This window comes from Oikopleura dioica, chromosome PAR (genome assembly GCF_907165135.1).
Source record: "Oikopleura dioica chromosome PAR, OKI2018_I68_1.0, whole genome shotgun sequence".
Classification (NCBI taxonomy): domain Eukaryota; kingdom Metazoa; phylum Chordata; class Appendicularia; order Copelata; family Oikopleuridae; genus Oikopleura; species Oikopleura dioica.
The window spans coordinates 13,932,438-13,943,928 of NC_137293.1; the positions used below are offsets into that span (position 1 = coordinate 13,932,438).

At 41.0% G+C, this 11,491-nt stretch overlaps 4 protein-coding genes across 5 annotated transcripts; 1 reads left to right on the forward strand and 3 right to left on the reverse strand.

The window, feature by feature from the left end:
* Positions 1-15: 15 nt before the first annotated feature.
* Positions 16-1,357, forward strand: LOC145702548 (uncharacterized). Its single transcript, XM_081779783.1, has 5 exons — positions 16-187; positions 308-602; positions 645-798; positions 843-1,044; positions 1,086-1,357. Exons 1-5 carry the CDS (start codon positions 92-94, stop codon positions 1,299-1,301), a joined length of 963 nt encoding a protein of 320 aa, XP_081635909.1. The 5' UTR covers positions 16-91; the 3' UTR covers positions 1,302-1,357.
* On the reverse strand, positions 1,316-3,595 carry LOC145702544 (uncharacterized). 2 transcript variants are annotated; one of them, XM_081779779.1, is made up of 4 exons: positions 3,450-3,595; positions 2,575-3,371; positions 1,996-2,532; positions 1,316-1,952 (listed from the first exon to the last, which is right to left on the reverse strand). In XM_081779779.1, the coding sequence occupies exons 1-3, from the start codon at positions 3,514-3,516 to the stop codon at positions 2,233-2,235; spliced, it is 1,164 nt and encodes a 387-aa protein (XP_081635905.1). In that variant the 5' UTR covers positions 3,517-3,595; the 3' UTR covers positions 1,316-1,952; positions 1,996-2,232. The 2 variants fall into 2 exon arrangements, with proteins under 2 accessions (XP_081635905.1, XP_081635904.1); XM_081779778.1 differs by having other exon boundaries at positions 2,575-3,392; positions 3,471-3,582.
* A 377-nt stretch (positions 3,596-3,972) lies between these two features.
* On the reverse strand, positions 3,973-5,500 carry LOC145701983 (uncharacterized). Its single transcript, XM_081779196.1, has 5 exons — positions 5,421-5,500; positions 4,870-5,362; positions 4,648-4,826; positions 4,385-4,603; positions 3,973-4,342 (listed from the first exon to the last, which is right to left on the reverse strand). The coding sequence occupies exons 1-5, from the start codon at positions 5,498-5,500 to the stop codon at positions 3,973-3,975; spliced, it is 1,341 nt and encodes a 446-aa protein (XP_081635322.1).
* Positions 5,501-8,934: 3,434 nt separating this feature from the next.
* On the reverse strand, positions 8,935-11,199 carry LOC145701984 (sodium/glucose cotransporter 1-like). Its single transcript, XM_081779197.1, has 5 exons — positions 10,068-11,199; positions 9,799-9,993; positions 9,322-9,760; positions 9,189-9,283; positions 8,935-9,146 (listed from the first exon to the last, which is right to left on the reverse strand). Exons 1-5 carry the CDS (start codon positions 11,197-11,199, stop codon positions 8,935-8,937), a joined length of 2,073 nt encoding a protein of 690 aa, XP_081635323.1.
* Positions 11,200-11,491: the final 292 nt, after the last annotated feature.

Below are 11,491 nucleotides of genomic sequence, written 5' to 3' on the forward strand. Positions count from 1 at the left end.
TTTTGATAGACTGAATCTTTCTGGCAATTGGGAACGTAGAAAGCAGCCAATAGGAGCTCTCGTAGAATCAAAAAGAGAAAAAAGGGTAAAAATGCTTTCTAGGGCAATTTTTCAGAGAGAAATTGTAACTCTTTCCTACCGAAGAATTTCAACGTGTTCAGTTCATTTTTCTTCTAGGCTTGCGAAGGTAAACAATTAATAATTGTCAATTATCTACCTAATTAAACGTAATAATCTGAAATTATTATTATATATTTTCAATAAGAAAGCGAATAGTTGAAAATAATTCACCTTACGATATGCTTAGACAGATTTTGCGGAATGCCACCATTCTTCAATTTGGGCCTCAACTTTCCTTCCATTCGAAAAGACGGCCGTTCCTATCGACCGAACGCTTGAACGCGCCGTCGAATCCAACCCAAAAATGACCCCTGAGAAGGTGGCGGATCAACTCGAAGCTGAGCCGATTATTCGCCCAAAACTTCAATTTCTTCAGCCGCTGATGTTCGCTGTCCTGTTTTATCTCTTTGCTGTCAGAATTCAACAACTCAAACATCTAAGCAGACTCGAACAAGAAAATCAAGAATTTAATGCACTGACAGGTTTGGAAACGAATAAATTCTGTATCTTTACCTTATTTAAAGACGACGAGAAACGATCTTTATTCGAAACAGATGAAAACTACACTTTCTACCGAAGCATTTTGGATCTTTATTTTGGAACTTGCTTCACTGCTCTTGTTTTCTTTCGTCTTGCTGCTCTTAGGCGCTTCACAATTGCTAAGCAAGCCTGGTTCTGGTAGACCTAAAATTTATAAAGCAGTTTTCAGGTAATTCTTTTAGTGGAAAAACGGGAGTGACCACAGTTCGAGTTCAATCAGTATCCATCGCTGGCAACGCACCAACTTACATCAACATCCCTCCCCATTCGACCGACTTCGTCATCACTGCCGACCTCAATGAGATCCAAAATATTCCTGCTCTGAAGCAAGAGCCAGAAAATACTGTTGATAAGATTTTGCAAAAACTTATTCCAAACAACAAGGTTCCGTTTTTAAGATCGTGAGGATTCTAAACTGCTTTCAGATAAGCAGCTCTGCAATCGGAGACAATGGAGGACTAGCGCTAGTTTTTCCATCTTGCTATCTTGATATGGGCGCTGCTTTCGGCTCGTTGGAGAACTTGACAGTTATCATAAACGGGGAAGTGGCCCAGACGATGCATGAAAAGGCTACGGAAACTAAGCGTTTTTCTGAAACTGCGTTTGGTGCTAAATTTATTCGGGAGACAGCAAAACTGTGACTAAAATAGTAATAAAGCGTTTATTTCGTCAATGAAAACAGTCAAATTCGTCATATTTACAAAAATAGCAGTCGATTTTTATCAAATCTTTGTTTTTCCAGGACATTTCACAATTTGTCCTCTTCGTTGTTCTCCATTTGAATACCTATTTACAGGGCGATATATAAAAAAACTCAAGATTCTGGTTATGAGATCGTTAGTAGTGTTAAATTTAAATAAGTGATAATATCAAGTCCATTGACGGCAGGCCATTTGCAATCTTCAGTGATAGTTATTCTTTTTTAAATTTAAAAACTCATTTGTTGAAGACAACCGGCATAAAAATACTTTAAAAAGTTAAGACTCGCAGGTCGGAACAGGATTCGACCACTTGCATTTGTTCCCTCTTTTGTTGCAAGAGCAATAGATGGAACTAGCGCCATCGAGTTTCAGTCCCTTTTGCACCTAAAACGGCAACTATCGCCAGCATTTTGTCCTGTGCAATTGGCACTCTCGAGCCCGGCGGATCGTTCAATCGCATCGCAAGACGTCACTTTTTGGGGTCGGCCAGGCATACTCAAGCTCCTTGCTTGTAGTAATCCAGTACCTGGTCTGTTTTTTCTGTTGGGTCTCCCCGAGCGAGCCGTGATGAGAGACTCACTCTGTCGCATCCTAAAAATATTTTAGATGTGTGCCAAAATGGCAATAGAAAAACCTGTAAAGTGTGATTTCTTGTTCTTTTCCTCCAAGTGCCTGTCTAGCGAACTCAATTTGACGGCGAGGATCGCCTATATTCGCCCATGTGTCGTAAACGCCGAACGCGCGTAAAACTCCCTCGTCAGGCTCGCAGTTGACTTTGTCATCATTGCGCCAGAAGCAGTTATCTTTTCGGCAGAAGCACTCTTTCTCCGAACGCCCGGTTGTTAATCTTTGCGGGTTCTTTAATACTTTTCTATCGACTACAATCTGTCAGAGAACAACTTATCGAACCCTTCCTGTAACCGGGAAAACATGTGAGATCACAGACTTCTTCTTTCAAGAAAATACTCACCCCATCAACAGTGATCGCCATGTCGCAAGTAAAAAAGCCTGGATAGCTGTCAATAGCGGATCCTCTTGGGTCGGAACAAGTTCCAATGTCGTAGCCAGCTTGGTGCTCTTCGAAATCCGCTGAAAGATCCAGGCAAACGAAATCGAGTGGGTTTTTGCGCCATTGGTACACTCCGCGTGATACTTCTCCGCATTTTAGTCGCTAATTACATTCAGGCTCATTTACTTTCACAAAAAAACTTACATTTTTATCGCCGTATCCAGCCTCCAAGAATCCCTCAGAACAGGTCAATTTGCAAATTGTGTCCTCTCTGGTTCCTTGAGTGCAGAGAAAGTTTCCATTTTCAGGTTGAACGAGATCTGGACAGAAGTTGAATTCAGTAACCGTGTTGTCAAATGCGTTGTATGTTTCTCTTTGAATTGGGACGCATTGTGGGAAGATCGCTGAGGCATCTCTGAAGATATTCGTGTTCCAACCGGTGGAAGACTGTGTGAACGATCTTGGAGCGATTCCGACTGGCTGACGTCCAAGGACAAAAGCCGATCGCTGACGCAGGGCGAGCTCTAGCACTGCTCCTCGCTGACTCCAAAGGCAATCCTCGCCCTGGCAGTCGCAGTCGTATTGAATAGCACGCAAATTTGTCTCTGTCAAAGCGTAACCGTCATTGCAGGTGCTATAGCAAACATCGCCGTCTTGGGAGTCAGCGCGAGTCCGTTCACAGACCCATTTTCCATTTTCAATGTCTGGCAAAGTCGGGCAAATCGGAACAGTTAGGCCCGACTTTATCGTGCAGGCATCAAAAGCTTCGCCATCCCAAGTACACTGCTTTGGAAATTCGATTGGGCCAAATGTTGTGAAGCAATTGCATTTCCGCGAGACCTCACCGACTGAATTCTCGAAGTTTTCAAGGCAACTCAAGGTGCAAACAGAGTTGTGCTCTAGTTTGTCTTCTGTGTCGTCGCATTTGTACTCGGCATTTTCAACATGTGGGAAAGCAGGGCAGATTGTTGTCGGCGATCTTTGAATGTAAGTACTCGACGCTGCATACTCGCCTTTATCAGGTTCAATCAAGTCACCAAGCTCAATTATTGAGAATTGATTTAGAAGTCACGTGAAACGTGAACCTTTTCCTGAGATAGCTGACGCCTTCCCAAGTACAGTTACGACCAGCGGGAATTTTTTCATTCTCCTCTGTTGATCTCTTTATTCCTCCTCTTGTTCTTGAAGTAGTCTTCGACTTTTCGAGAAAAGGGTTTTTTGAAAAAATGAGATCTGTGATAATTGCTCGTTCTGGATCTGATAAGGTATTTAAGAGTATTACGCCACCTAGAAGTTGATAGCTAGTTCTAAATCAGCGCAATAATATAATCTGCGTGGCAGGATCGCCGTCGCTGACGAAGAAAAATATAGTAGCGCGAGGAACGGTCGGACAAATAAGCGAAGACGACGCGCAGGGGAAAGTGAACGAAAATCATTTCTAATTCGTAGACTTCTTGAATCAGTGATTTCACGACTTTGATCAACGCAGACTTCGAAATTTATCGTGTCATCGAACACGTTTTTGTGGAAACTTGTCAAAACAGAAGAATGATTTAAAATCCAGGGCTTCAAGTTTTGAATAGAAGGTCATTTATTTTTACGCTAACGGTAGGAAGTGTATCTTCTTGAAGAAGAAAAGGAAGAAGACGGCGTGTAACTGCTTGTCGTAGATGATGAATATGGCCTCGAAGAGTAGGATCCAGTTGAAGAGGATGACAAAGGCGTCTGGCTTTTGTATGAGGAGTAGCTCGAATAAGAAGAAGGAGTGTAGGATGAACTGTATCGTGAAGAACTGGAGCTGAGACTGTCGAACGTGCTGTTATTGTTGCTCCGCCCAATCGAGCTTGTGTAACCTCGAGAGTAAGCACCAGAAGTCGAAGAACTCGTAGTGCTTCTATACTTGGGTGTATATGTGGAAAATCTGTCTTGGTCGGTGAATGAAGATCTAGGTCGGTAACTGACGCTTTCATCCCTTCAAGAATAGTTAGAACGCATAAAAATGCGCAGCGAAAACCTGCTTTTCAGTAACGACTCTCGCGCATCCTTTGCTCTTTTCTCAGATTCTGCACACTTTTCATCAATTTCTTTCAGTCTTTCGCTTAATTTTTTTCTCTGCCTTGTTCTGAACATACTGGCTGATCTTGTTGAAAGACCCATCTTTTCGAATAGCTTTAGTTGATCCTTCTTTTCTAAGTGAAGAAAGTCCATTTCTTCAACCAGTCCCTTTTCAGTGCTAAAATTTTTGGCGTCAAAAGCCGTTAGAAATGTCCAGCTTACTTGAAGAGAAGAATAGAATTGTCAATACATGTTAGGTTCGGGGTGCGAGCATCCTCCAAAAATGCGATGCTTTCGATGTTCAGCTTGTCCTCGTTTCGGTAATGAAGAAGTTCCTTGAAGGAAAGCGACACCAGTCGAACTGGCTCATCTTTTGCAGAGAAGCCGAGAATGACGCTATCCTGCGCTTAAAAGTTTTCCATGATGCTGAAAAGGAGGCCTTACGTTAGTCACATGTCCTTTAACGTCAGAAATTTGAAGTTTTTCGCCTTGACTGTCTATCGGGCGTATGCGGTTGCAAAAGTAGACTTTTTCGAATTCGACTTCGCAGAAGAATTTGACGACGCGGTAAACTTCGATAATTTTATGTACAACGATAAGAAACTGCTCTTCATTGAACATAAACCATTTCGACCAAACTGGAACTTTGGGGTCATTATCTTCGATCTGGATTTCTGATATTTCAGCGCCAGTTTTTGTCGAATAAACCCACAACTCTCTATTCCTGTCGCGCAAGTTGTTACCGACGGTGTTCCATTCAACAACTGCGTATTCGCCAAACACGTTTATATTCGGCTTCCAAGTGAACATGCCAAAGTTCATCGGCTCGAATTCAAATTCGTAGAAAAACTCGTGTTCGCCAAACTCAGCATCAAAAAGGGGCCGTTCCAAAGCATCAGAGAGATTGTAACTGACGATTTGATCATTCGAGTTTGCGCTAAGATGAAATTTTATGACGACTTTGAGATTAGTTATGTAACATAACTTATGTTCACCTGATAAAAAGCTGATTAGGATTAGATGGGTTGAGATGAAGTTCGCCTGAAGGAAGAATTTGCTGTGAAAGAGTTTCCATGTGATATGTTCAATAGCCTATTGACAATAGGAAAAAAAATATCAAGTCTTTTCCTGAAGCTCGCTCTCATAGTTGAAGATCTTGGTGCTCCAGGTGTTCCCTGACCAAATAGAACTACACGAGAATTATCATCTGTCTCATATAATTTCTAGCGCTAGAAAACATTCGTTTTAAATAATCCCCTTTTCAAATGATAAAAGACTCAGTAGCGACCACGCCAAGCCAAACTGTGAAAGAAGCCCTCTCGTAAGCACAAAACTGCTCTCTTCATACGCAAGTTTTTAAACTTGAACACGTTTGCCGAAAAGAAGATCTTGCATAATTTCCTAAGCGTCCACGTTCCGGTGTCAATTACAGAGATCCAACCATAAGGCTCCAGAACGACAAGTTTATCTTCGAAAATCGTGTAGTGCTGATAATGATATTTTGCAGGCATTTCTTTATCAAGGCTTTAAATCAATATAAACATTGCTTTTTGAAAACAACCGAAACACTTCTTCAAAAGGCTAAGAAAGCCTACCCTAATTGCTCATCAATGCTGGTAATATCCTTGATTCTGTGAATTTTCCGCTGAAAATTGCCTTTCTTTGTTTTTATTCCAGCTTTTCGCTTTTCTCAGATGTTATTACGCCCTAACGCGAGCTGTCTCTTCCGAGAATTAATGAAAATGAAATTTTAAAGCAGTTCTTTTCAACTAAAAACATGAGGGAAAAGGGTAAATCTGTTCCTGTTGTCGATAGAGGAAGCGAGAAATAGAGTCTGTGACGGTCATAAACTTATTTGAGCAAAATCGTAATTCTTTTAAAAATTTCTTAATCGGCGAATTTCATAAAATAGGAACCTTTGTCGATTTGATCCTCGAAATCATCGTTGACAATTGACTCATCTTCTTCTTGCGAAAGAGAAAAGGGGAGAAGTTCGAAGTTTTCGACGAGACTTCGATGATGACGAGATGTGTGTGCTAAGCTCAAGATATCCTTTGGTTTTAACGTCCAAAATATTTCTTCTATGATGTGATCGAGATTTCTCTCAGCAATTTTTGAAATAATATCATTCATGCTATTTTTTCTCAAGAATAGATTTTTCCCAAAATAGGCAACACACCTACACGGGTTCACACGCGTCAGCTGTGATCCAGACTTGATCATCCAGAAGACTCTCCAACATTGGAGAATAAACGAGCTTTGGCATAAGCAAAATTAAGATGCAGTTGAAAAGCTCAGTAAGAAAATCGCGTGCAGTATCCTATTAACTTACTGTAATTGAACTTCACTTGGTGTCTTGTTATGCAATTTTATTTCGTTTTAATCAGACCCCAAAACGTCAAATGCGGTCGCAACCTTATTTTCCCTTGAATCGCTGCATAAAAGAACCATTAACGCTGTTCTCTACTGCAGAATAGAATAGAGTCTTTTTCACCATGGGTGAGGACAAAAAAGAAGACTTTTTTGATATAAGTGGGAGCTCGTGCGGCTGGTTAAAGTATATTTTTGCGAATAAGATCAGTATTCCGAGAAGGCTTATGTGGGCGATGGTTTTCATAAGTGGCAATTATGTCGCTTTCTACCACATCTGGCGAATCGGAGTCAAATACTATCAGGTTCGATTATTGTTGTAACTACTCTAGTAAATGTTCAGTACCCACATTCAATAAAAGATCGAGCAAAATACGAAGTCGACTCTTTTCCCGTGATAACTGTTTGTCTAAACTCCATGCACTCGCGAAAAAAATTGATGAAACTTCACCCAGAGTTGGGAATTCAACATCGTGGTAATGAGATCAAAGACAATTGCTCCCTCTGGGATTTCTACGGGCACAACCACGACGGGTACAAACATGATCTGTCGCTTTTTGACCACATCGATCTTGAAACTTTCTACAACGAAACCTATTCTGCCTTTCTTATGATCTCATGCAAGTACAAAAAAGACGACTGCACCAAGTGGTGGAAGGTAAACGAAGCATTCGATCATCTTTTAAAATTTTCTAGCGTACATTGACTCTGTATGGAAACTGTCAAGTTCTGGATCTTGCCGCCGTGCCGGACATAAAGTCGAAATCGCCCGATGGATTTCGTTCATTGCAGATGGTTCTAGCGTACAATCAAAGTGACTGGACATATGGTTGGAACTCGTTCATGGATGGATTCTCAATATTTTACAACCCAGAAGGAGAGACTGTTCTCGATCCCATGAGAAGGTAATTCTTGATAAGAATGTTTAGGATATTCAATTTACTAGCATTACCGTCAATTCCCGAATCGTTCCAATCATGTTTCTCCAGCAACATCGTAACATCAAACTTGGGCAGCCCTACACCGAGTGCATCAAAAACGGATCTCTTGCCTATTTCGACCACTACAGCAAATATAATTGCAACTACGAGTGCTTGATCAAAGAAGTCTACAAAAAGTGCAGATGTTGGGTTCCATATTTTCCGAAGACTACTGACTATCCTGTTTGTATGTACCACGAGCACACGAGATGCGTCGCACATATTCTCAAGGAGTTCATGTATTCAAACTGCACTTGCCCGGTTCCTTGCTCGGAGCTCTTTTATAAGAAAACAGTTTATTACACTGAGATGCATCAGAACTTCCGGAATAAAACAGCGGAAATGCTCAAACGATTCCCAGATATTGCGTTGGCTTCAGTACGAATCTCGCTTCCAGAAAACTACGAAATGCAACACGAAGAACAAGCTGACTACGAAATAAGCCAGCTTTTCTCAGGTCTAAACTATTTTCATTTAGACATTGAATTTTGACTTTAGATGTTGGTGGAGCAATGAGCCTCATTCTTGGGATTTCTCTTGTATCCCTTCTCGAGCTTTGTGAGCTCTTCTGCATTGGATCCCGAATGGGCTGGTTGAATAGAAAATTAATCGCCGCCAAGTCAAGAAGTAGCTTCCAACAAATCGGTCCCGCAATGGTCGGTCTTGCAAACTCGATGAAAGGCTCCGTTGGTATTATTGCAAACTCGGATGCGAGAGGTAATGAGTTACCTGAAGCGCGTACTTAAATACTACCTACTTCAAGACTGTCCTTCAAAAACGAATTTACCTGAGAATTCGGAAATTAATAGAAGCAAAAAGGACACGTTTGGTAAAAAATTTATAAAGATAAATCATCGTAGACAAAAATTCAGTTGAAATAAAAGAAGAATCGGACAATGAAACAGTGTTGTCACCGGACTCCCCATATCTAAGGTAAATATTAAAAATCTTGCAGCATTTTTTCCGTCTTTCAGATTTTTCAAAAGAGTTTATCCGATGAATAATGATGGTTTCATTTTCTCAAACTCCAGCCTGGAAGAACCTGAGTATTTTTATGTCCCAAAAGAAAACTCCCGAAAAACGAACTAGTCCGTCAAACGGATACGATGTGCGATATAAACGTTACTGTTGTGAAAAAACTATCTTTTATTCAAATAATCTAAGCGAAATATGCATGCAAAAACACACATGAAACAGCAAGAAAAACAGCGGCAACGTTCGCTGCAATGTTCCACGATTTTTCCTCCTTGAGAATTTTACAGGGATCCTCTTCGACATCATGTTCCTCGTTCGGTTGTTCTTCTGCGATGGAAATTTCTTCAGAGGAAGTTTTATTTTCACGAACAAGGCATTTCAGCCATTTGGGCACTTCTTGAGCAGAAATTAGAATTCGTAAATTTTGAGCTATTTTACCTGCTTGAGAGATTTCCTCCTTAGGTTTCAAATCGCTAATAGATTTGCGTTTTTTATTAGAAAACCGAGTCCAGTATGTCATTCGTGGAAGATATCTGAGAATTATTATCACCAGCCGTTTTTACTTCCTTACCTTGGATCGAGTGGCGGAGTCAAAAGTGAAACGACAATTGCGATGATCACCGTTAAAAATGCCAATAAAATCGCAAAATGTAAATAATGCATCTTCGACAAGACCAAAGGTTTTGGAAGCGTATCGCCACATAGTCCTGTTGGTTGTGTGAATTCAAGTAGCATTTTAGTCAGACCGATAATTAGTCCACATAGAAGCCCCCAAAAAGCTCCTGGCTCGTTGCAACGCGGCCAGAATATGCCAAGAACGAAAATTGTTACAACTGGTGGGCCGAGATACGATGTGATTGCTTGAATGTAGTCAAAGAGCTGTCCGTCAGATGAATTTTGAACGATAGGTAGCCAAAGAATTGAAATACCGCAGAGAGCAAGCATTGTTAGTCTTGAGATAATTAGCAGTTCTGCTTGCGAAGCATTTTTGCGAATTTTCGCATAGATATCTACAAAAATCACAAAAAGATCGAATGAATAGAAGTACCTAATGTAAATAAAGTAGCACCAGAATTGAACGTTGAGGTGAGAGAACTCATGAGTGCGGCAAGCATGACGGCCATGAGCATTCCTCGTAATCCTGCTGGTAAGAGACGAAGAATAAGTGTTGGATAAGCGATATTAGAGCAGCCAATATTAGAGTTGCAGTAAGACTTGCAATTGTCAGGATCAACGCAAGCAACTTTTGAAAAGTTATTTTATGTTTTCAATATGAATTTTTTCATTTATAAATATACGATGCTTTGATTCAATAACTGATTCCTTCATCGGTAAATAAGATGCGAGAGATCATTCCTGGAAACACCATCAGAAACACTGGTGTTACTTTGATAAGTCCGGCAATTACACATCCCAACTTCACATGGGACAAGTTTTTCGCAGCTAAACAGCGTTGAACAAGCACTTGATCAGTACACCAATACCACGTTGCAATTACAGTCAAGCCGAAAATTGCACCTGGCCAGGGTAGATCGGCGTCGGGTGCTCGCAGAACATGATCGAAATCATCTCTAACGGCACCACATGCGTCGCCATTCTGCGTTTCTAGAGGCGAAAGGTAGTCGGAAGGAATCGAACAGTTGTACTTGGCCCAGAGACTGTCCCATGCAGACTCATTCTCGCTTCCAATCTCATTGAACGCATAAACCGCCATAATGACTGAACCGATAACCATGATCACAGTTTGAAGAGCTTCAACGTAAATGACAGCCTTCAATCCACCGGCGACAGAATACGCAGCTGTGATAGCAAGGAGGATGATGATAGCCACATATAAATTCAGTGATGGAATCGCAAGAGAAATGAATAACGAGCCAGAGAATAAATCTGCGCTAATCTTCGTAAAAATATAAATGAAGAGAGATAAAACTGCTAAATAAAGCTGAATTCGCTCTCCAGGAAATCGACGTTGGAGGAACTCGGGCATAGTCTTGATTCCAGATGCAAGATAGACTGGAACGAAAAGCCATCCAAGCATCAGCAAGCAAATCATTGCATTCCACTCAAACACGCCAACTGCGATGCCAGCAGCGGCTCCTGATCCAGCCAAGCCAATGAAGGAAGAGCTTCCAATATTCGAGCTGTATAGGGAAAACGCGACAGGTAAAAACCACATGGATCGGCCTGCAAGAAGAAAGTCTGTTGCAGCTGACGAAGAAGCCTTCTTCTTTCCGATGAGAGAAATGCCAAGACCTGCTCCAAGGACAATGACGAAATAAACGCCAATAACTAGCCAGTCTCCCCACTCAAGAACAAGTCGAGCATTTCCTGCGTCGTCGACTGGTCGATCGTAGCAAGACTGTGGTTTAACATCGCTTCCATAGGGGATATTTCGTAGCCGGAAATTGCAGTATTCTTGGATAGTCGGATTGCGACTATCACAAGACATGACTCTTTCTCTTGAATCTTTTTCGGTTATCTTCAAGAAGAATGAAGAACATTTGGTACTTTCACTTGAGCAAATTTGACGGAGAGACCGATGAAAAGAATGGCTGTTTTATAGGCAAATTTATCTTATGTGTATATGAACTGAGAATATTTATTCTGAATTGAACTTCTTCTAAATTAAAATATGTCAAACTATTCTTAACATATAGAAATATAATCATGAGTCAATTAACTGACTCCAGGGCAAGGTGATCGTCATCATAAAAGTTCTTTTATTATACTAGTGCGATGAT

Bases quoted from the DNA above. Each gene is read 5' to 3' on its own strand.
- LOC145702548 (XM_081779783.1), top strand. From the start codon at position 92: ATGCTTTCTAGGGCAATTTTTCAGAGAGAAATTGTAACTCTTTCCTAC. The intron at 188-307 runs GTAAACAATTAA...CGATATGCTTAG, and splicing joins TTTCTTCTAGGCTTGCGAAG to ACAGATTTTGCGGAATGCCA. The intron at 799-842 runs GTAGACCTAAAA...TAATTCTTTTAG, and splicing joins GCTAAGCAAGCCTGGTTCTG to TGGAAAAACGGGAGTGACCA.
- LOC145702544 (XM_081779779.1), bottom strand. From the start codon at position 3,516: ATGAAAAAATTCCCGCTGGTCGTAACTGTACTTGGGAAGGCGTCAGCT. The intron at 3,372-3,449 runs GTTTCACGTGAC...GCGAGTATGCAG, and splicing joins TATCTCAGGAAAAGGTTCAC to CGTCGAGTACTTACATTCAA. The intron at 2,533-2,574 runs GTAAGTTTTTTT...GAATGTAATTAG, and splicing joins CTGGATACGGCGATAAAAAT to CGACTAAAATGCGGAGAAGT.
- LOC145701983 (XM_081779196.1), bottom strand. From the start codon at position 5,500: ATGGAAACTCTTTCACAGCAAATTCTTCCTTCAGGCGAACTTCATCTC. The intron at 5,363-5,420 runs GTGAACATAAGT...ATTTCATCTTAG, and splicing joins CCTAATCAGCTTTTTATCAG to CGCAAACTCGAATGATCAAA. The intron at 4,343-4,384 runs GTTTTCGCTGCG...CTATTCTTGAAG, and splicing joins GAGTCGTTACTGAAAAGCAG to GGATGAAAGCGTCAGTTACC.
- LOC145701984 (XM_081779197.1), bottom strand. From the start codon at position 11,199: ATGTCTTGTGATAGTCGCAATCCGACTATCCAAGAATACTGCAATTTC. The intron at 9,761-9,798 runs GTACTTCTATTC...TGATTTTTGTAG, and splicing joins TGCTACTTTATTTACATTAG to ATATCTATGCGAAAATTCGC. The intron at 9,284-9,321 runs GTAAGGAAGTAA...AATAATTCTCAG, and splicing joins ACTCCGCCACTCGATCCAAG to ATATCTTCCACGAATGACAT.